General features: G+C 41.7%; 1 protein-coding gene and 1 long non-coding RNA gene across 3 annotated transcripts in view; one reads left to right on the forward strand and one right to left on the reverse strand.

The window, feature by feature from the left end:
- Positions 1 to 24,941, reverse strand: part of adamts3 (ADAM metallopeptidase with thrombospondin type 1 motif, 3) — a 148,806-nt gene that overhangs the window by 33,891 nt on the left and 89,974 nt on the right. For both annotated transcript variants that reach the window (XM_026187150.2, XM_080308924.1), the window contains exons 9-15: positions 24,703 to 24,846; positions 22,259 to 22,391; positions 17,073 to 17,186; positions 16,550 to 16,695; positions 15,041 to 15,216; positions 4,068 to 4,201; positions 2,640 to 2,763 (exon numbers count right to left, since the gene is read on the reverse strand). In XM_026187150.2, coding sequence (XP_026042935.2) covers positions 2,640 to 2,763; positions 4,068 to 4,201; positions 15,041 to 15,216; positions 16,550 to 16,695; positions 17,073 to 17,186; positions 22,259 to 22,391; positions 24,703 to 24,846 — 971 coding nt within the window. The remainder of the gene's footprint in view (positions 1 to 2,639; positions 2,764 to 4,067; positions 4,202 to 15,040; positions 15,217 to 16,549; positions 16,696 to 17,072; positions 17,187 to 22,258; positions 22,392 to 24,702; positions 24,847 to 24,941) is intronic.
- On the forward strand, positions 4,710 to 13,676 carry LOC145432236 (uncharacterized). The gene is made up of 2 exons (XR_013912517.1): positions 4,710 to 5,387; positions 11,342 to 13,676. It is a non-coding gene; the product is annotated as an uncharacterized LOC145432236 (long non-coding RNA).

Raw genomic sequence — 24,941 nt, forward strand, 5'->3', positions numbered from 1 at the left:
TCCAACAAGGCTGTTTTACTGAAACTGCATAAATGCAAATACAGTTTCTACCCATCTCCTCTTCTCTTTGCCGTTACGTAGATGACCTTTGTGCACTCATATAAACTTTGTAGCTGTGTCCAATGACTAAGCAAATAAAAAGCATCAACATCATAGTTTATATCAATATGTATCCAAATATTGATAAAGCCAGTGATTTTGATGACACTGAGTAAAAATAACAAGCACTGGCATCGATATATTTGATCCCAGACAAGTTCAGATTTCACTGCCACATCAAAATCTGCTTACATCAGAATTTGTTGTGTTTGTGGAAACACTTCATTACTGTCATTACTGCCAGCGTGAGGTGATTGTTATCTGGATAAAATCCCTTTCAAACACCCTGGTTTCTGTTTACATCCACCTCCTGCAAATAGAACAAATCAATTTTTGGCTGAGGAGGAGTATTTGCAGCATTTTTCAGCTGTATGGCTGCACAGCAGAGTCAGCTACCAGCTCTCGCACTATCCCGTATCGATTACTGACTACAGGAAATTATAAGTGGTCAGATTCCTCATTTGAGTCCGGCTGCATTTCAGTGGCTTACCACACAAGTCTGAAAAGTGGAACATCGAAAATGTTTCCTCGCTCTGCGACAGGCTCTTTATCCGTTTGCCACAAAGTGCTCTGCATGTTTTTGGGTTAACTGGGCTTCAGATATTAAATGTGTTTTTTAAACAATATTCTAAAAAGGGTAAATAGAGACACTAGAAACTAAAATGGGATAACCAAGTGTGGCATGCTGATAATGGGCTGTATCCGGTTGACTAATCAAGATCTATTTTAAAGCGTTTGCCACTTTGCTTATTAAATCAGTAGTTAAAGGAGTGCATGCTCTCATAACAGTTACAAGGCCAGAGAAGACTCAAGCTGAGACCTTTCAAAGCCCACATTTCATGCTGACAGTACGCTCTAGTATACAGCATTTACTGCTCACATTTAACCCACAGTGTATACACTTATGCAGACTGAGGTTATTTATGTTCAGTTATCATGAAAATAAAGTGAGGATTTCAGAAGGTGTCACATTACACAGGAAGTCAAGTGAAACAGTACTTTTCTCATCTTAGAAGCGAGCAGCTCAGATTGCTCTTGAACGACAGTCATGTACTGGGATTCCATGAAGTCATGTGACCTGCTGGGCAGAGGTAATGGCACAAAGCTTAGTGATGACTCACTCACTTACAAATGGATTGCTGATTGTTTACATAAGAAGCTAGTAAAGCTAGCAGCTCACATTAATATAACCTTAGGTCATGTTAAGGTGACAACATCTCTCAAGAAGCTCCCAAAAATTGAGCCTTCTTGTGCCAGTGGCGGCAGATGGCCCCGCCCCTCCCTGAGCCTGGTTCTGCTGCAGGTTTCTTCCTGTTAAAAGGGAGTTTTTCCTTCCCACGGTCGCCAAAGTTCTTGCTCATATGATTGTTGGGTTTTTCTGTATGTATTATTTACGGAGCCCCGCAGGGGACATGGGAGAAAAAAATATTAAGACGGACTTTTGCGAGATCTCGCAAAAGTTGAATTCCAACAATGGCGGCAGCTACTTAGTTGTAATATTACTCTTTATGGGTCACAAAATACACTTTTAAGATATTTTGAGGCGTGAATGTAGTTGTGTAAACGTCAGATACCTGCTCGGTTTACAAGACATCACATATTTGCAAAAGTGCTCCGACATTTTCGGAGATCTGACACCCACTAGCTCGAAGCTAACGGGAGGTCGAGACCTACTACAGCCGGGAGGAACACCGCTTTCCCGGCACATCGTGCCTCGACCTCCCGGTCGGCTTCGAGCTGACGGCCTCCGAAGAATGCGGCTAAAACTTTTGCGAGATCTCGCAAAAGTCCGTCTTAATTTTTTTTTCTCCCATGTCCCCTGTGGGGATCCGTGTTTATTGGAGGGTCTACCTTACGATCTAAAGCGCCTGTTGTTGTGATTTGGCGCTGTATGAATAAAACTGAATAGAATTGAATTCTTCTGCTTTAACAGATGTGAGAATAGTGCCAACATGCAACATTTCAACATTTGAAGCTGATTTTAAACATGCTAAAGTGCACCAACTTATTTCTGTTTCTGTGTAAAAACTACAGTTTTTATAGATTTTTAAAGAAATTGTAGAAAAAAAGTAAACAGGGGGTTGTAATTGGGCTGAACGCCACATGCAGGATGAGGACAGGTGAGGAAAGTCTGACAGAACTAAAGCATGAACTAATGGGTTTCTGGTGTCGAATGTGACAATGCAGAAAACAGCAGCGTTATCAAACCCCGGTGCTATAATGGGGGGAAAGTCTCTACTCTGCTTGTGAGAAGACCATGAAAATACAGCAAAAATACTGAGATGTTAATGACCATCTGCATTCTATATTTGTCCCCAGCATGTTTGTGGAGACTTTAGTAAAGAATACACCAAATGAAGATTTGAGTTTATCATTTATAACTTAATGTTTAAAATAAAAGTGACTATCTGCATGAATGATCAGGCAGTTAAGAAAAACGCAGTTAAATAAATCATTCATGTGACGACAGTAAATAAAACACAACAACAAACGAACAATGATCCTGTTTAAGATGATGTGTGTTAGCTCCGAGCTCTTACCAGCTTTCTTCGGCGTGCGGGTGAAGGTTCCTTTGACGGTGCGGCAGTGAGAATTGTCTCCACCGCAAACCCCACATCTGTCCTCAACCTTGCTAGAGCCAATTTCTCTGTCACAGCCAACTTTCTGGAGACCAAGAAAACAACAACACAGATGAACCCCGACTGCTTTTTGGCCGAGGGCACGAAGCGTTACCATCACAGCGTGTCTGATGCTAAGCGGACCCGGCAAATGTCACGTAACAGATTCATTAGCTGTTGGTTTATCAGCGCCAACTGGACACGAGCTGATGTTAGCTGACTGCTGTTGGGGGTGGAAGACGAGTCAGGTCAGCATTTAAAATCATGACCTCACCTGGATGATTAGACACATCGAGGGAATTTCTTCCTATTCCTCGTTAGATTTTTATTCTTTGCTAAAAGGTGTCAAGTTTTGACCGTGAGCCAAAATAACTTTATGTCCATGGAGCTCCTAAAGCACCAAAATGTGACACAAGAAATCTCATCATATTCAGGATATTCAGTAATAAACAGAGGAAACTGTTTGCTTATAATTTGCCATGCTGCTCTCACAACTGTCAACTGAGCTGAAAACAGAGTGAAAAAGGCCCAAACTCCACTGAAAAATGCCTTCAAACAGAAAAACAGACTCTTCTTTAAATAACATCTCAGAACAAATTAGCAGTACTGGATATAAACATCATAATGAAGCCACCTTCTTCCTTCACAGCAGTGAGTACACACTGTGGATTCAATCACAGTGAACCCGATGCTGGTTTACTTCCATTAACTCTGTGTAATTAAATGAATTTGTGCAAAGCTTAAGTAGTCCAGCAGTCTGCAGCTGCTAACGTGGCTGACGAGCACACACAGCTCGTAGAAACGTAGTTTGATGTAGTTTAAAAGTAGTTTAAAAGTTCTTAAGGAACTTTTAAACCCTTATGTCCCTGCCAGGGCTTTAAGGTCATCCTCGCAGTTACTGTTAGTTCAGCCCAGATCTCGGTTGAAATCTAGAGGCGATCGATCGTTTGCCTTTGCTGCACCTGAGTTATGGAACAGCCTCCCGATTGGCATTCGGGAGTCTGATTCTATTTTTTCTTTTAAAGCACGCCTTAAAACTTATCTTTTTGAACTTGCCTTTTCTACCCGTTAAATGCTGACTGTTAACTGCGACCTATTGCATTAACTTTTTACTATTCCTTTATTCCTGGTGTTCTCTATCATGCGGCACTGGGTCTGCTATAATCTATGTGCTGCAGTCTATTTTATTAGTGGCTTTCTACTGTGAACATTGTCTGCTGTTCTTATTATATCTGATATTAATGCTCTTAACTGTATTATTTTATTGTTTTTTTGTAAAGCACTTTGGTATGCCTAGGCTTTTAATGTGCTCTATAAATAAAGGTTGTTGTTGTTTGAATACACCCTTACCACACACTCTCCACGCACGCAGATGCTGTAGGCGTCCTTGTAAGAACATCGTGTCCCATCATGCACCAGCACCTTCATGTACGCCACATCTTCTGTCTCCTTGGACTGGCAATACAAGTGGCATCTCCTGTTTGCTGCAAGACGATGAATTCTTAGATTAGCATAACAAACTGAAGCCAAGTGGTTTTGAAACTATCTAAAAGTTCCTTAGACAGAGAAAAAAAAACACCCATCAATCTATTGTGGGTTGTTTTTTTTGAGTGGTCAAAGGATGCTCAGGGTGCGTCGAGCTTCCTGCTTCCCGTGAAGTCTGGGATAGGCTCTAGCCCTGCTAAACGGTTAAGAAAAGTCAGTGGAGTTGGGAAAAGCTTGGATCGCTGAATTTTGATAACGCTAATAGACTGCATGAGCCAAAAAATGCTGGTGTGGTAACAAAATTGCAAAATATGCATATTCTACGTGTATTTCTGATTTTCCTGCTTTGCAAACTGTTACCAGTTTATTATTTATTGTTTGTGTTGCAGTGATTACAATGACCGCCTTAAATTTTAGGACATATTAACACTCATCAACACCCCGTCTACCTCATTACAATCTCATTATAATCAATAATAAAAAGTCTAAATATCAGGTAAAGTTACTGTCAGAGTATTTTTGCTTTTAAAGGTTTTATTATTCATATAATAATCAGCTAAGAGTGTTTATATTTCTGTTCTGTACTCAACCAGCTGCATATTTTAATTGCTGGCTCCCTACTTTATAACGGAAACTGCTTGCCTTCAAATTATCAGTCTTTGCCTTCACATTGTCACTGTTTGCCTTCACACTAGCAGGAAACCGCCACCCACGAGTAAGAAACAACCTTGTAGAGAACACGAAGTTTTTTGATAAACCACACCTGTTTTCTTGACAAGATAAGGATGATATTTCCTTTTTTGTATGCTTCATGATGTGTATAAATAAAGCCAGACTGCACCAAGGAGGTGTGTGAGTCTCTCCCTGAGTCTCTCACCCGTGCACGTTTAAAACTGCTCTAAGTGTCTGAGTGATATTTCATTGCATCTGAGTACTTTGATAATAAAATATCTTTAACATTTAATTGGTCCTTCGAGCCGGATTGGACATTGATATTTTTTCAATGCTCCAATAGGAGACCTTCGTCAAGTCCTGACGTCGTGAGAAGCCCACGCTGTCGACTCCTCTCCAGGCAGAGGATAAAGTCCAGAGACGTGACGTTCGGGTTCTGGCCAGCGTTCTTATAAGAGGTCCACGACTTCAGGGGTTGATGAAGGAAACCAAAGCAACCACACAATAACTCAGGTGAATATTTAGCACTCACTCACATCTTGCGCAAAACGACTGAGGCAACCTGTGGTCTGTACATTAAATAGTTTCCCGTCAATGTATGACAGATTAATTAAGTAACATTCTCGTCTGAAAAAGGACTGGTAGAGGTTACAGCTCGCCTGAAAGAGGGCTTGGAGCAAGTTTAATGTCAAAATACGACAGGATAGTAACATTCTCGTCTGAAAAAGGACTCGTAGAGGTTACGAAGCAGCTCGCCTGAAAGAGGGCTTGGAGCAATGTAGAAAGACACAGTGTTGCCCAGAATAAAAAACTCATTACGCGTATAATCTGTTGTTTTACTGTTTTGTTGGTGGAGTAAGTTGATTTTACAGCACATTAAGGAGGCTGAACTACTCCACCGAATTGTTTACCGTTGGTTGCTCGAGTTCTGGTGGAACGGGAAAAGGTTGTGTTTCATCACATAAAATTGACACCGCTTTCAAGGCTAGCTTGAAAGTAGAAGGCCGTGTCAATAGCCTCTCCCATTCCTCGTGCCAGAGAAAGCACCACGGGTGTGTATGTGTGTGTGTAAACGCAAATATATTTATAAATAAATAAATAATAATAACAAGAGGAAAAAATAATAATGGGTAATAAATCAACAAAACTCACTGCTGACGAGCAGTGGCTAGAGAAAAAATGTCCAGGCGCCGGACTAATTAGCGCAAATAGATGGAGAAATCCAAAGAAACTAAACTGCCCTGCGTGGGAGGGACAATGTACTCCCTTTGCAGTGACTGCTTTAAAAGAGACCCTCCAAGCGGAACTAAACAATGAAAAAAGCTTTAAAAAGAAAGCCAAACGTCTCACAGAGTGGCAACATTTTAAAGCCTGGATGGCAGAAAATGATAAACGCACAAAGGTGCGAGAAGAGAAAAAGAAAAAGAAAAATGAACAAAGTAGTGAACTAAAAGATCCACAACACCCAAAACCACCTCCTCCATATGTGCCTGCCCCCGGCCCGTCTAATCAGCCAGTATCAAAAAACCCCTTCACTGACGCGCCAGGCCCATATGATTCAGCAAGACAGGCATTAAATTTAATGACAACAAATCACCATAAGGAAGACATAGGGAAAGACCCGTCAGGTAGGGATATGGGAGGACAGATTGACCCCCCAGGACCGTCAGGTCTGTTTCCAATGATAGCCACGCCCAACCCAAGATATGGCCAACTAACGGGTGGCGATAATAATGAAAGAGACAACAACCCTTTCCTATATGTTTTCAGAGCATGGTCCCAAACTGACAGATTTAATGTTTTAAAGGACGTTCCACTGTTAAATGAAGGTTTTGAGCCATGGAGGGAGGCAGTTGAGTTAATTAGAACACACTGGCACTTGAATGGCCATGAAATGCTCCAGGTAATTCAGGACTTATTAGGTCTAAAAATGGGAACAGTAAAGGGAGACTTCACGGGGTCAGATGACCAGGGTATAGCCCTGCTCCCCACCTCTGAGCCTCTAAGGGCTCAGTTGGCAGGATTATATGAAAGGATTAGAGTCCGTCTAGCCCCAAGAGCAGATTACGGCAAAATAGGCGAGATAAAGCAGAAGGAAGCTGAGACTGCCTCTGACTTCCTCGATCGCCTACGCCCAGTTTTCAGACAACATTCAGGTTTAAATTACCAGGAGGAGCCACAAACACCATTTCAGCAACAGCTAAAAAATGCATTTCTGAACGGCCTCCTCCCAAAAGTGAGGGCCCACGTAGAAAAACACTGGGTCACACAAAATACAGGAAGTCTGTCAGATGCACTGCAATATGCTGAACACGCAGTTAAAATACAGAAGCAAAAAGAAAAAGGAGGCGTCTTTACTGTAGATCCAGCAACAGGATTGGTGGCATTCTCTGGAGAATACAGAAGACATAAACCAGGCCCCTACAAAGGAAAAGGAAAGGCAGGAGGAGGGCGAAAAGGAGAGAGAAGACTGAAAGACACAAGCTGCTACAATTGCGGAAAGGAGGGGCATTTTGCTCGCGAGTGTAGACATAGAAAAAAGGATGACACTGAGGAAGAGGATGAAAGAAATAACAAATGACTAGGAAAAAGCACAGAAGCAGAGAGCAATGAAAACACGGACGTGTATAACATAGAGCAATTGCTTTTGGGCTCTGAACATAAACCAACTGTAATTATATACGTAAATGGGCAGCCAATGACGATGCTCTGCGACACTGGAGCATGTAAAACTGTACTGATTAAAAAACCACCAAAAGTGAAATTCTCTAATGATACTCTGATAGTTAAGTCAGCATCAGGACATGTCAGTACTAAATCACTGACTGAGCCTCTACTCTTATCTCATGAAGACAGCGGCCGCAGCTGTAAAAACCAGTGCATATATGACCCATCTTGCCCAGTTAATCTTCTAGGGAGAGATGCGCTAGAGAAACTGGAAATAGGAGTATTGCCAGGACCAGAGGGCATGTATGCAAAGCTAATGTTAAACGAGAAACAAAGTCCAGCAGATTATCAGATTAATGTGTGTCAAGGACTCGGACAGCCTCACTACTACTGGACATTAGACCTGCCCTCACTAGAGCCTTTACAACACATAGCAAATCGATATCTGCCAACTCATTCAACACGACAGGACTACACTCAGTATCACAACACATTGAGGTTCAAACAGAGTCCAGGTCCTAATCCTGTGTATGACCAAGAAGTACACAAGCTAGGACCACAAATGCTGACATTACAGTACCTATATGTCACCCAAAGTGGTAATGCAGTGTGCTCTGTGCTGCAGCCTGAGGCAGTACAACGAGTAAATAGGATGCCAAATCCACATGTGTCAGTAGCACACAATGACAGTACTGAGTGGAAAGATTTAGGCCGCATTCTCACCCAAGTTGAAAGAGACAGATATGAAAAAACTGAGGACACGCATGAAGGATGGCTACAAGGTTGCAGAACGGGATGCATGAGATACACATTAGGGTGGGTGATCACTACCCACCCAGCCACATACATGACTGACAGCACTGATTTGCATGTGCAGGAAGATAGTGAAAACTGACATGTACTCTCATTAGAATTACACCCAGAACTACAAGAATTGCCCACAACACTATGGTCCACAGGATCGACAGATGTAGGATTAATTAAAGGAGCAGATCCTGTTGTAGTAAAAACTACTACAACCTACAGGCCAGTTAAACCACAATATCCCTTGACGGCAGAAGCAAAAGCAGGGATCAGGCCAGTAATTGCAGATATGGAAAAAGCAGGCATTTTAGTGAAAACAACTAAAGCAACCTGTAACACTCCAATCTTCCCAGTGAAAAAAGCAAACACAGGAAAATATCGCCTAGTGCATGACCTCAGAGCAATAAACGAAGTAACAGAACAAATCCCACCTGTGGTAGCAAATCCACACACAATCTTAAATCAAGTGACGCAAAAAGAACAATGGTTCTCAGTCATAGATCTGTCAAACGCGTTCTTCTCGGTGCCATTACACCCAGATTCACAAAATCTGTTTGGCTTCACCTTTGATAACGAAAAGTATACCTATACAAGACTGCCACAGGGTTTTCAGAACAGTCCCACCCTGTATGCAGAGGCATTAAAGAAATCTATGTCACTATGCACACTCCCTGCCACAGGGCAATTTCTTCTGTACGTTGATGACATTCTCGTCACGGGAGATACACGAGACAACTGCAGAAAAAACACCATGACTGTGTTGAAACATTTAGCACAGCAGGGCCATAAAGTATCACAGCACAAGTTACAGCTGTGGAGCCAAGAGGTCACATACCTTGGCCACAAACTCACAGGAGAGGGAAGAACACTGTTAGACAGCAGAAAACTAGCAGTACAGAATGCTCCAAAGCCTCTCACAAAACAACAAATGATGAGTTATTTAGGTCTCTGCAATTTTTGCAGATGCTGGATACCTGAATATGCTCTGCTAGCTCAACCTTTGCAAAACTTAATTTATGGAAAAAATCTAGCACTGAAAGATAAAATAGAATGGACACCAGAAGCAGAAAAAGCATTTAATGATCTAAAACTTGCACTGCAGACGCGCACAGTTTTGGCATTGCCAGACTATGAAAAACCTTTTTACTTGCATGTAGACGGAGGTGCAGGCTACATGAAGGCCGTTCTAACACAAGCCTTTGGGGAAAAGCAACGCCCTCTTGCATTTTATTCGTGTAAGCTAGATTCAGTGGCCTCAGGACTGCCCTCGTGCGTGCAGGCATGCGCAGCTGCAGCAGAGGCAGTTAAGAAATCCGCTGACATCGTCTTAGGACACACATTGATCGTCAAAGTTCCCCACGCTGTAACCTCCATCTTACTGCAGGCGAACTTGTCTTATCTCACACATGCAAGACAGCTCTCATACGTAGGCATCTTGTTATCACAGTCACACATTACAATCGAGAAGTGTGGTCAGCTAAATCCCAGCACACTTCTCCCCACATCAGAAGATGGTGAAAAACACTGCTGTATGGAAAAGCTAGATGAAGAAACAAAACCACGAGCCGATATATATAGCACACCACAGTCAACTTTCACTGACATTTTTGTAGATGGATCAGCTTCTAAAAATAGCTTAGGTCGCAACTGCGTTGGTTATGCAGTAACCACAGTAGACACAGTTCTGGAAGCAAGACCTTTGACTTCCTCTAACTCTGCACAAAGTGCAGAACTTACAGCTGTTGTGAGAGCATGTAAGCTGAATGAAGGAAAAAGCATAAACATACACACAGACAGTCAGTATGTCTTTGCAGCAGTACATCATTTCGCAAAGATTTGGCAGAACAGAGGCATGGTCACTTCTACTGGTAATCCAGTACAGCATGCACACCTTTTAAAAGAACTGCTAGAAGTGATAACACTGCCGAAAAAATTAGCATTGTGCAAATGTGCCGCACACCAAAAAGATAACTCAGAAATTACTAAAGGCAATAACTTTGCAGACCAAGCCGCAAAAAAGGCAGCACAACAACATATACAAACTTTAATATCTGAAACATCAACGTTAATACCACTTGATGTACTTAAAGATGAACAGAAAGCTGCATCCATCACAGAACAGAAAAAATGGTTAAGGTGTGGAGCACAGCTAGAAAATGACCTAATGACCTGTAATGGCAAACCAATACTGCCAAAATCTCTACACAAGACAGCAGCATTAGTGACACATGGCTTAACGCATTTGTCAACGGGTGGAATGATGAATGTCCTCTCTAAACACTTCTACACTCAAAATTTTGAAAATTCAGCAAAGGAATTCATCAGAACATGCATGATTTGCCAAAGACATAATGTACAGGGGAACCTCCGACCACAAAGAGGTCATTTCCCCACACCACCTCACCCTTTCCATACAATCCACATGGATTTTATTGAACTTAACGAATGCCAAGCATCAAGATATGCTCTAGTAATTATAGATGTATTTTCAAAATGGCCAGAAATCTATCCAGTCAAAAGAGCAGATGCAATATCAGTGGCAAAGTGTTTATGCAATCACTTCATCCCCACATATGGCATTCCCAGTCTGATAAGGTCAGACAATGGAACACATTTTGTTAATGACATCATCAGCAAAGTCTCTGAAGCTCTAGGATTTAGCATCAAACATCACTGTGCATATCACCCACAAAGCGCAGGATTAGTGGAAAGAACTAACGGCACAATAAAACAGAGATTAAGAAAATGCATGGAAGAAACAGGAAGACCATGGCCTGAATGTCTAGGCCTAGTAAAGATGTGGATGAGAATAACACAAGGTTCTCAGAAACTTACACCTTTTGAAATCATCCACGGGAGAGCGTTTCCATTGCCAATTACCAGTGAACCTATTAATAAATCAATAAGGGAAACTACCCTAGCAGAATGGATGACTAAACTGTTTGAAAATAAAGAGATTGTGTTAAACAACCAACTGCCGAGTGATTTCTCTCCAGTGTCTTGCAGGTTACAACCAGGTGATTGGATCCTGATCAAAGTACTCCAGAGAAAGAATTGGAGTTCACCAAGGTGGGAGGGCCCATACCAAGTCCTACTTACCACACCCACCGCCTGCAAAATAGCAGAAAGACCATCTTGGATCCACCACAGCCACTGTAAAAAAGTGAGTGACAATCCAGACGCTTAGACGCCGGCTCCCCTGGCTTCTAGGTGATCTATTGGTGAAGGGAAGGGCTGATTGGGTATATCCCGCCCTTTTTTACTTCTCGCCAATAGTCTACTCACCAGAAGTCTAGGTGTGCCTGGTCATCATGAAGACACTTGTCCTCCTAGTGGCCAGCATTGCGCTCCTAGTGAGCCTACTAACACTCACCCAGATGAGAGGAAATAAACAACACCACCTGCAAAAAAGATGGACACATGATAATTCGCATCTACGTGACCTGAACCAAGACCATAACCACCCATGGATGAACAACGCGTGGTATAGATATGTGTATGATAGAACACGCACCGACAACAGCACGGAATGCTATGTATGTTCACATATGCCAACAACAGCCGTACACGCAACAATATATGGAAAGGCACCTGAACTTGACGAAGCGATGTGTGTGTTCAACAAAGCAACAACTGGCAATTGCACACGCAGAGATTTGATGGCAACAGGACTGACTCTAAAAGGTCAAAGCACAAAGAAAGAAGACCTAATTCCATGGTGTAGTGACACAGACGTCAAACGTGTCACGAAACCACTTTCACAACGACGTATCCTAATTGAACAGACAACCCCTTGTGCCTACAATCTGACGAACTGGAACTACACCTGCAACGAAAAACATTGGGTAAACGTCAAAGCCAACAACACAAAAAACAAATCATTCGCCATAGTTTTGCCGCCGGACATACAGCACCCAATGTGTTTCAACTTCTCCGATGGAAACAGGAAACTTGGACGAAACCGCAACTGCACACAGACACTTGACCTGACCCAATCCAAAGGAATACACACCTTCAAAAATTGAACTTTCTGGGTCCAGGGAGCCGCTTGGGCCTGCGGGCCTAAAACCTACTTCATGCTCCCACCGAACTCCACCGGTCTGTGTGCACCAGTACTAATTTCAGACCACACCTTCAAGATCACAGCAGAGACACACACGTCAAGAGCAAAACGTGAAGTTGCTGAAGTCACTGAAGTAATGCCACATGACTCAATCTATGGATCAGATGTGCCCAAGAACTTCAAACTATGGACTGATGGTCAGAAAGTCCTCCACTCCTTGTTCCCTTGGGTAGGAGTTGGGAAAAACATGCTGAGGATCGAGACACTTGACTATCGATTTGGACTGTTCCTAAATGCTTCAATGAAAATCAACAAAGCGCAAAATGAAGAACTCGACGCAATACGCATTGTAGTGATGCAACACAGAGTCGCACTAGACATGATTCTAGCTGAAAAAGGAGGTTTGTGTGTATTGTTTGACACTACATGTTGTACATACATCCCAGACAACATACACTCACAAAACATGACCGACGCTTTGAACACCTTGAGAAAGATTGAAGATGCTGAACAACAAGACTATGTCACAAGCACTGATGATTGGTTGACATGGTTACTAGGTGGTTCATGGAAGTCCCTTCTGATTAAAGGACTTGTTGGAATAGCATGTTTGCTTTTACTGTTATGTGTTTTCACAACATGTGTAGTACCCTGTCTGAAGAAAATGGTATCAAACATGGTGACAACTTCTATCAATGCTTATGTGATGATGTCTCAAATGGAAGAAATTTTGAAAGATGATCCATACAGTAATGTTTAGTTTAATTGAACACAGGACTGTTTTATGACGTTCAAACCGAAAATGTTTAGACAAGAGGTTATGAACTGACAAAAATAACAGTACTGTCATGTGAGAAATCTAAACAACAGGAGGGAATGTCAGAGTATTTTTGCTTTTAAAGGTTTTATTATTCATATAATAATCAGCTAAGAGTGTTTATATTTCTGTTCTGTACTCAACCAGCTGCATATTTTAATTGCTGGCTCCCTACTTTATAACGGAAACTGCTTGCCTTCAAATTATCAGTCTTTGCCTTCACATTGTCACTGTTTGCCTTCACACTAGCAGGAAACCGCCACCCACGAGTAAGAAACAACCTTGTAGAGAACACGAAGTTTTTTGATAAACCACACCTGTTTTCTTGACAAGATAAGGATGATATTTCCTTTTTTGTATGCTTCATGATGTGTATAAATAAAGCCAGACTGCACCAAGGAGGTGTGTGAGTCTCTCCCTGAGTCTCTCACCCGTGCACGTTTAAAACTGCTCTAAGTGTCTGAGTGATATTTCATTGCATCTGAGTACTTTGATAATAAAATATCTTTAACAGTTACATTTACAACCTCACTGTTACATTTTAACCAGATTTCACAGATTCAGGCCTCTGTGCTCAACGACTTCATTAAACAAAATGAACATTTTCTAAACTGGACTGTAAAGTAGTGTGTGAATAATACCTGTATTAATATGCATGCAGACATGAGGAATCTGATACCGCTGAGTTATGTCTTAAAAGCATCGTATTAGCAGTCGTTCGTATGTGTTCATGTTTTCTTTCCTTCTCTGCATTTTGGGGCTTTTAGCTGTGCTCAGCTGCTTTTTTATGAAGATTTTCTTTCAATGTTTGGATGAGCCATCAACTTCCTCTGACTGCCAAAAAAATTGGCCTTTTGTGACTGATTCTGGCACATTTACATGATGAGCAGTCTCTTTATGAGAAAAATAACAAAAAGGAAAACAAAACAACCTGAAGGCTCCGAAAAAACTGGATCGTATGTAAAAAATGACAGAAAACCTCTGAATGCTTCTGTCCTTTCATTTACACAGTTGTCAAAGGCAGGCTGGTTATCTGCAGTGCGGTGATTAGTTCTCGTCTCAAATGCAAAACTATTGCACTTCCAAAAAAAAGAATATACATCTGCAAAAATATGTTGCAACTGATCTTTTTTTAAACTATTAATTCATATTTTAAAAATCTGTCAATATTGGTTTTTTTCATTCTGTTCTTTTTAAAAATGTGTTTTTAAAATGAACAAAAACCACCAGAAAAACCTGTTCAGACAAAATCTGAACATAAATAACAAGAACATGCATGAAAACATCAGCACCCAACAGTCAAATCGCACCGCAGACATCATAAAAAGCTCTCTGCCTTCCACTGAAGGCCGTGATCGGATTTTAATTTCTCACCTTCCTGCAGTTTCTCAGTGTGCTTCCTACTTATTTTCTACATGACTGACTTTCCAAACCCCTGCCCAGAGTTTTGTAATTGCACAGGTGATCCATTACGTTTGCAAAGAGGGAAAGCTTGAAGGTTGAACGGGTTTAAATTGTTCATCCCAGCAGAGAGATGGAAGACTAAACACGGACGGGAAAAAGCAGAACGGAGAGAATACAAAAGAAAAACATGACAGAGGACACAACACAAACATTGCCTTTGCACAAAGGAGTGTGGCCAGCGTGGTGACGGGCTGGCTGCGTTCCTGTCTTCGCTATATGTTTTTTTCAGCTGTGTCTGAGTTCAGATCTCCTGCCCTCGTCTGCTTTCATTGTTCTTTTTGGGGCATAAAAGAAGCAGCAAAGCAGCCTCAGGCCTGAGCAAAACAATCTGTTGACATTTTTCTGGCTTACCATCAGGATGCTCGTAGGGCAGCCAGTGGTGTTTGGCATTTTGGAATTCAAAGTGGGAGTTGCGGAGCTGGCACTGCTGAGCTCTGAAATCTTCAAAGTGCCTGGGACAGTCATCTGCGTTGCACAACTGGTACTCGTAGTTTACTCCTGGGCAGTCCTGGCCGCCGTTCGATGGGCTGGGCAACGAAATGGATGAACATCAGAGGCGCCGATCAGACAGCGAAGACTTCTTATAAACTTTGAAAAGTGGAAACAAATCCTCCTCCACGGCTTTTGTTGTGTAAAATCCACCCGCACATTTGGCTAAAAATGATTCTCAGCTGTTACGGCTGGTTTGCAGGTGGAGCGTCATTTCAGGGCAGTAATACTATTTACATTACAGTTATTCATTTAATGGGAGTTGATTATTTAAATCAAGCCTCCTGAGTTTTGTTGAAATGACAAATACTTGCCTTTGAAAAGGATTTAAGAAGGAGAAGCCGTACGAATAACACGGATGATTTTACACAAAAGGTTTTCCAAACTTGAAGTTCTACACAGCAATATGAGGCTGAACATAGAGTCTGGTAACTGATCGCTTAGTGTTAAACTTTATATAAAGTCATTTTCACAATGCTTTGACTTCCTTTGACTAAAACCTACGAAGAGACAGGAGAATGCTGCTGTAAGCTGCTTTCATATCTGGCAGCCCTGAAAAACAGCATATATATAAATTAATGAGCTTTACACCAGCTAGCAGGCAGATTTTTGGTTGCCTCAGGACTAAACCAGTGCATCCCTGTTTCCTGTCCTTATACAGACTTTCATTTACCGCTGAGACGGCCAAAAAGAGAACAGGTGACTTTCTCCAGAGGAGCATTCCTTTGGGTTTAGGAAGCTACTTAAAGACTCACATGACTCACAAATACTGGAGGTCTGTCACAAAAGTTATCAGTGTTAGTTTGTGTCATTGGAAAGTGATCATTAAGACAGTACGAAGCACAATATTCCACGGTCAAGTAAAACCGTCTCTTTTAATCCATTATTATTCAAGTATGATAATCATTCATCATATTTGAACAATGACACTTTTCTGTGGATAATTTCCTCTGTGTACCCCACCACAGTGGATTCTAAATCAAAGAATCAGGATATAACTGAAATGAAGACTTTACCTTTAATTCAGGCGTTTAATAAAAAGTAATTAAGTGTCTACAGCGGTGATTTAAATGGGAAGATTATGAAAGTTCAATTTTATTTATATAGCACCAAATCACACCAGCAGTCACCTCAAGGTGCTTGATATGTAAGGTAAAGAACCTACAGTAGTGTAGAGGAAACCCTCCCCCCTTGAGTAAGTACTTGGTGACAGTGGGAAGGAAAAACTCCTTTTTAACAGGAAGAAACCTCCAGCAGAAGGTGGCTCAGGGAGGAGGCAGCCAGGACAAAAGTCACGTCATTGTTCAAATACTTTACTATTTCTATTATTCTTGATGCCGCCCTGAATCTAATCAATGCTTGTCCACTTACGCAGGGTTGGCGCACTGACGGGTCCGTAATCGAACTCCAGTTCCACAGGAGCGTGAGCAGGAACCATATTTGCTCCAGGAGCCCCAGGCACCATCTTGCTTGACCTGATTAGGGTTTTTCCACATGCAGTGACCTTTGTAGCACCACTACATGAGATGAGAAGGCAAAGAGAGACGGGGAGAGTAAGCCAGCAGAGAAGGTCTCCTGTCTAAATGCTAAACTTTTTAGCCAGAAGGATGTGGGCAGGAATGTCAAGATTTCCATGGTTACCACAGTTGCTCGTCCTGTGAAGTGATGACGTCATCAGAGATATTTTAAATGTTGCAGTAATCCTCCTAATGCTACTGGATTACCATGCACACTGAAAAATAGTGCGTGATAATGTGGAGTCCAGCTAGAAGCTGCGACAACAACATCTGAGCACTGCACGAACCATCTCCACCATCCACCGGCTTTTTTCCTGGTGGTGCCCTTATAGTGTTGGTCATGATTTATTGTATGTAGGTCTAATAGACAAACTCACTTTTCCAGGTGCACACTCGGTCCCATCGAGAGGTGGCCCTTTCTTGGTTTTACAGAAGTAGGGGTTGTCTGGGTGGCTGCACCACAGCTGTTTACACGGGTCAAATGTGCGAAACTGGAACACAGACAGCAAAAAACGTTAAGGCAACTGAAAACATGGCACACTATAGGTAAAAATATAGCTGCAGGATAACTCAGCTGCTCATTGTGTTGCCTAACTGAGTGAGCAGAATATGGTCACTTAAAAATAGCAAAGGAATGAGTATCTGTCAGACTTTCTTTTCATATAAGACAAGAATTTGTGTTATATCCAATATCCAAGAGTCCTTGATAAACTAAGGTGCAAAAGAAATGAACATAATCACCCACAGCACAAAAGTAATGATGAAAGTTGTCTGATAAAAGAGGGAGACACTCTAAAACTGTATGTAGGTATTTGTCGTTCTCACTTCTCTTTATCTACCAGAGAGGGCTGAGTGGGCTTCTTTGATAACGGCTTTTTATTAAGTTCCTCGTCACGTAAGGTGGTCGAACATTTCTGAGGGATCTAAGCAGACAATCAGATTAATTCGAGATAACTTAAAAAGCGACAGTTAAGCTGCCCAAAACATCTCAATGACAAGAGACTGCGCGACAGTTCAAGAGCAGACGTCACTGGTACATCTGTGAGTGTCTGACAGTCAAACAGCTTCCTTCACGTCTGCAGATAAATGTGTGACGCAAGAAGCTTTTGGTTGTTTTTGGCTGTTGATCTCCAGACAATACACAGTTTATAATGTGTGCTACGTGCTAACAGGTATCTCCCAAATATTAACACGCTCGTTATTTTTCACCATGTTTGTGTCATCATCTGTTGCTTCTAAAAGAAACTGGTTTCCACTGTCTTGCCCTCATCCAAAGCAGTTACTGGTACGACATTAATGTCTGTGTGAAGCCATCTTCTTATTAAGTTCACCTGGATTGGGAACTAGTTCCCCCGTCCGCCTCGTTAGCAGTACTTGAGAGCACCGCTGATAAAACTGGGACATCTGCAGAGGTTAATAAGCCTTTCTGAACATGTCTGCTGCGGCCACATCTCTGTTGCCGGTGCTTTGTTTGCAGCAGCATAAACACAATTACCTGGAGGGACTTCTTTCTCTAAACAACAAACAAAAATCTTTTTAACTTGTGCAGTGCAGCAGCCCCAGTGGGGCTTAGACAGTCTGCTTATGATTTGTATACTCGGGGTGTTTGGATCCTGTTCAAGCAGCTCGTGTATTTTCATCACTTGCTAATCATTTATGCATTTAATCAATATTCAGAATCTGTTTGCAAAAACACGGTTTTTGGATGCTTTTTTTTGTTTCCATTTGCAGCCTGTTCCCTTTGTGAGTAGTTTAACGAGTCTCAGAAAACCATCTCTGAATTATCTGATTTTCTGGTTTTAATCATCTGCATTCAAGAACAACAACCGGGCAGGTAAATGGAAGCCAGATATTCTCTGCAGTCGTGACCTGATGCAGAAGAGCATTTCTATGAAACAGCAGAATTAGTGGGCAAACAGTTTAACCTGGACAGAGATGGATTTTTAAACAAAACCGAGGCAATAATTTAGCTTTTTCTTGCAACCTTATGTAACATTATCAGCCTCCAACTGAACTGCCTTTCCCTCCTTTATGAGGCAATCATCAGGAGACAGAAAAACATAAATTCTTTGAAAGCGCTCGGGTATTATTCTGCACAAAGGAGCAAAAATAACACCTCCATGTTGCCATCTCGCTCTTATTCCTTCTTCCATTTCACATCAGGATGACATTTTGACAGTACATTGACTTCTTCAGGCCTGATTCCTTTTGGTTTTGTTAGTAAGGTCGCTCATCACATGTCTTTTGTTCCTGCGCAGCTTTGTTTGTTTCCTTCAAGCGTTCCAAAAAATATTGTTTTTCAGGATTCGGCAGTTCCAGAAAAGAGGTCAGAGTAAGGAAGACACACAAGAAGTTGTGTCTTTTATTTTAAAGTTCATTTGGGATTCTATTATTCTAACATCTAACAGCTTCACTAACTTTCTGTCCGATTCTTTGTGGAAGTTAAATTACAGCAACGGTGAGCGCGACAGCCATAAACTGCGGGACTGTTTTTGGTCTGACAGGTCGATAATCAGCTGTCTCTAAAGGACTGTGTTGTTGTCTGTTACACATTTATCTGTCTGCACTGCGAGCACAGGCCCTGCGTGGGGTTTTAATAAAGATTAAAGTAAGACATCTATAAATCAAACCCTCAGGCTAAAGCAAACTCAGGGTAACTCTACCACTTCATGTTTTTCTTTTACAGCTTTCCTGATGCTTTTGTTTGATGGAAAAAAGCTAAAACTAAAAAGGAGAAGCATCAAAAGCATAGAAAACATGGTGTATACATGTATATGGGGCGCATGTAGTATTACCTTGATAAATCTTTTTTTTTTTAATCTCCATATTGTTCAGCCCTTCTTTGTAAAAATGATTGTTTTTGAGACCCAACAGAGCAGCCTGCCTTCGCTGGCCGAACCTCTCTGATGTTCGGTTAAAAAGGCAAAACTGGGGCAAAATGCAGGTCAGGTCCACCTACAGGCAAATCCTGTGACCCAGAAATGTGGGTGTAAAGCTAACGTGGCCTTAATAGATGTAGATAAGCACGCAGGAATTAAACCGGCCACTTGATCTAAACAGTACTTCAGAATGGCCCAGTAAGCAGTAACAGCTGTAATCTGCTCAGCTGGGCAATGACACGCCTAATTTGTGATTTGCTCCTTTGCGATGCTAAAACAATCATCTGTGCTAGCATCCAGCTTTTGTGGAAGAGTTAACATCATAGCAAACAAACCTGAACCAACGGAGGTTTTAAAGAGGCTGATCAACAGAGCGTGTCTTGAATCTCTTCACTTCTGGACTTCTTCTGCTTTTTTAACAGCTGCAGGCTGTAAACATCTCGTAGGTAACAGCGTAGACTTTTGTTAGGTTGAACTTGAGTCTTTGCTGTCATTGCACAGTCGTACTTAAATTAGACAATTGTCCTACGTCAGCACTAAAACACAACACAGGAAACTTTAAAGTGGAAAAAGTTTACTTCTCAGTGTAGATGAAGCAGAAATGTTTGCTTGATTTTACACCAAGCTGACACTGGAAATAATTCTGGAACATGAGATGCAAAAAAAAGTTACTACTTGGCTCACAGTGTTTTATTATTGGATAATACTAGAGCAGCTTTGCATGATCTGTAGTTTAAAATGATCTTTATCCCACACTGGGCCTTGCTTCATCTTCTGTCTGAAAACGAGCCTTTCTTTAAAGTCCTCTGATTGGCTGCCCCTCATAAACAACAGGGCAACAGTACAGGTCATATCAACCTGAACACGAGCCAAAGACTGTGCTCTCAGAGCGAGGTCTCTCTCTTCTAGGTAATGTGAAACGAGTTGTGTCAAATTTAAATAGCCGGTGATGTTTTTAAGTGTTTTAAATACATTTTTAGCTGTTTTTCATCATTTAGATGAGCATTAGATTAGATTAGCATGACTACAAAGGAAGCAGTCTCGGTATATGAGCAACCTGCTCTCGGTGGGCACATCCCTGCTGTCTGTAAAACCGCGAGCACAGTAATAAATTAAAACTCCATGATGTAAATGTCAGTTTAGATTAATTTCATCTAAGCACTTTAACAGGCCTTTTATTAGATTTGAAGCAGAGCACAGACATTAATGGCAAACCTGAATCAAGCAGTTTACATTTTGTACTTAGAGCAAACAGGAAGTTACACTCAGTAAGTTCAGTATTTAAACACTTAGCTGTGGCCGTGGTCTCACATCTACAGGGAATCTTTTGCTCTACAGTCACCAAATGCTGCATTAGGTGCACATCTAGTCACAAACCATGTCTATCTGCCATCTGATGCTGGAGAGGAAATGTTCAGTTTGCTGATCAGAGATCTCGGCATGTATTCTAGACACACACACACACACACACACACACACACACACACACACACACACACGCACGCACGCACGCACGCACACACACACACACACACACACACACACACACACACACACACACACAGAGCTCGGGCTGGAAACTCGAAATAATGAGATGAAAACTGCTGAAGTGCTCTGTAGCGCTGCGTGTAGCTGCAGACTTTCATAAACAGCAGAAGTGATCATCTGATGAATTTTTTAATAAGATGATGAAGAGGAAGGAAATTTTAAAACGGCATACAGCGTCTCCTCTTAGCAGTGTATCATCTCGTGAAATGAACAAATAATTACAAAGCAGAAAATAAGAACCAAAAATTGATCTTTGTAGAGAACAAAGGGCATCGAAAACTGTCAGCTACAACCTATTAAACCTCAGACAGAGCAGCCGGGCCTCCTTTTTAAGCTGAAATCAAACAATGCAGCCTTCAGCGATAATAGGACTGCATCACAGGGACTCTGTTGACTTTCGAAATGCTTTCAAAGAAATGCCAACCTCAGTTTAAAGTCAGGACCCCAGACATCGATCGACGATCGTAGCCAGACGCCCAATCCTCAGACTCTCATTCTGTTCCTACAGCTCCCAAAATAATAAGTCGTCTTCTGCAAGTTTAAAGCTTTTTTGAGTACAGCGTGACACTTTCTGCGACACATGATCAACATCATTACGTCTGCCTCTCATCAGGCTGCTGCATTTCTGACTTTTTAAAACTCACTTTTGTTGTAAGTAAAAAAATAAATAAAACAAAATCTTGCAAACACTCAAAGCTTAAGATTCAACAGCTCATACTGAGCATATCTGCATTTTTATTAGCGCGGTATTCACAAAATTAACAACTGGAAAAGCTCATTTTTATCTGTTATTTGAGCATCTCTGACCTGCTGGAAACAGATGACGCTAAACAGGGACAACGGTGATCACCCTGCCATCTGCAGAGGTCTGGGGAATCACAGGTGTGATTGAGGTTAAACGAGCAGGCTTCTGTTTGAAGCGCTCGATAACCTGCAGACGGTTTCTGATCGTCTGAGATTTCAGAGTCAGTTTCCTCTGGAGGCTGTGATCAGCACAGCTTTCTGCAGAAACCTCACTGAAAGTCCCTGCTCGCTCATCCCAAGAGTCTAAAGAAATAACTTCTTCAACAGTTTCCATAGGATATGTTTTAGCTGGTTTCTGCTATCGATTACATATTTTTTCATCTTTTACTCACGGAAGTGCAGATCTTGTAGCCGACCCCGAAGTCAAATCGACACTGCTCATCCATCGAGTAGTTGATGCCAGGAAGTTCAGGAATCTCCGGCCAGTCATGTTTGAAGGGGTCATCCAGGAGACAATCATACGTGCTGTGAGGACATGAAGGTTCATGTTTTCACTCTGAACAAGCCAAACAAAGTTCACAGGGCCAAAAAGGTTTATTGACACAAACTAGAGATCTTTATTTGAAAGGGCATCTGTACCTGGAAAGCCTGAGGCCACACCCTCTCCTAGATGTGGCCACAAGCCGTCGCATAATTTTTACTTACTTGCTGTCACGAATTAATTCACTCTAAGTGAACCCAAACCACCCAGCAGAGCAAAGGCATCAAACCCCCTCACTGCAGCTTTTCCCTGCAATCATCAGCCCTCTGCAGATAAAACCATCAGTCCAACAAATGATCCATATAACTCAAGTCTCTGTTACGTTGATGTTTTAGCATAACCGGAAGCGTTGTTTTCATTTGTTAATTACTTTAATAGTTTTGACTTCATTCTGTTTGTTCACTGTGGGAGTTACTGCTTAATGGGTGATTGAATTTAAAGGCCCTGCAGCAACTCAAACTGTTGCATGAACACTAGTTAAACCTGCTCAATATAACAAGAGAAACGACTTGTTGCTCTGCTGTTTGCAGATGCTATAAATGCTGTTATACGCTGCGTGTGGTTTGTTATTACAAAGTAACACATTAGAGTAAAGTTAAAGAAAGGACTTTAACAGAAACTTTCAGTTTCATTAAAGAATAATTATATTTTGACCTTGGGAATCTATTATCAACTGAGACATTTAATCCCTCCATCGACGTCAGTGCAAAATCTAATTATTAAGCAAATGATTAAGAAACGAACCCAAAGGAAAGCTAAAAGGCTAAATACGCCCCTCTGATATTTCTTAACTTTTGACCATTCTGATTTTACCTGAATGCGGCACAAAGCTATCAGAGAAATCCAGAAACTGCTTGTTTTCCCACTGAGATTTATGCACATACTTCCTAATTTAACGACAGAGCCAGGTGGTGAGAAGCGGCTCAGCTGCAGTAAACCCCAGCCTGGCTGTTTGTTTTTTCACGGGGCACAGCTAAACCCGGCGCAGAGACAGAGCAGGCATATGTGCCTTTTGAAAATGTGGAATGATTTTTAAACTTCTCATTAAATTTCTTCTCAGCAGCTGCCTCACAAAGTCTTCATATTGAGATAACGCAGAAACTTTTTCCTGCTATACATTGATTTTTGTCAACAAAGGCACCTTTCATAATAAAAGCCAGAAAAAAAATCGAGGTACTGTTTGGTGATTGATTGCTCGCTGCCACTGTCATCCTCTTTGAGGCTCTGTCAATAATTTTGTGTCCACGCTCCGCTAAGCTTTGCCTGTCAGTTACAGAGAGAAGAAGAAAAATCCATGTCTATGAACTGAACACAGGCCAACAACGCTGGTGTCAAAGCTCAGACGTCCTCGGGTTAACACGTTATACGGTTATTAGCAGGACACCAGACGACACACACGAAGCATAAAGAAGACAATTTATTCTGGTGGGCGGAGCCAGACATTTTCATCATGTTGGCACTTGGCTGTAAATAATAAGATATTTTAAATATAAAGTGTCTCAACAGATTGGGGTGCTTTAGGGGAAATTCTGGGGTCTCCTCTCTGTCACACTGCATGAATTAGGTTAATTATTCTGTTATTACCTTCAGCCTGCCTGTTCTGACTCTAAAACAGGATTTGTTGTGCTTGCTCACAGATCGTTGGCTTCCTCTTCATATATTTCTTGCTGGTTTTCTATCTTATGATATAACATACACTGACGTTACTGTTGTTGTGAGTGTAGACAACACTAAATAAGATGAATGCATGCTGAGGACAAACAGAGTATGAAATATGGGGCAGATAGAGCAACCATGTAGCTCTTTATAGTTTGGCTACTGAGCTGTAAAATGCAATTTGCTCACTGGGCTGTGATTGATTTGACGTTTCTGACACTGCACCGCCAACAAACAGCCTGCTTGTCTCCTTTATACGTTTCCAAGAGTCAAAATTATGGAGGAACATTAAGATGTGCCAAACTCATTCTCCTAATTTTGGTGGCGTTCCCATCCATCCGTCTGTGCTGCAGGACATCACAACTGCGTCTGACCCCACTGCTCCAGCATCCGACTGTCGGGTCTTACTGAGAATTTATTTACTCATCCACCCCAAAATCTCTGAGCAAATGTATGTAGCTGAGGAGGTTGTTGTTTAATAAAGCTTTTAATAAAACATTTCCCAATTTTAACTTAACTCTTATATTTTGTGATTTATTCTTTTTTTTTTTTTTTTTTTTTTTTACGCATCCCAGGTGGAGCTCTGGAGTCGTGATTGTCAGCACCCATGCGGAGTACTGTGCAGGTTTATGAACTCACTGGATGTATCGCTTCAGCTCCTGCCCGCTGCACATTGACCAGTGGTATCGATGGAAGGCCGCCTGCACCAGTGGGGCCATCACGCTTCCCATCGCCGTTTCGTCCCCACAGCGGTTGCCTTGGCCATCGTGCTCCATGCCCAACCTGCTCTCACAGACAAACCATAAATTACAAAACAGCAGAACAGCAATACAAGATAAACCTCGACGACAAGGATTTCATTATTTTTTACAACTTCA

This window comes from Astatotilapia calliptera, chromosome 12 (assembly GCF_964374335.1).
Source record: "Astatotilapia calliptera chromosome 12, fAstCal68.1, whole genome shotgun sequence".
Classification (NCBI taxonomy): Eukaryota; Metazoa; Chordata; class Actinopteri; order Cichliformes; family Cichlidae; genus Astatotilapia; species Astatotilapia calliptera.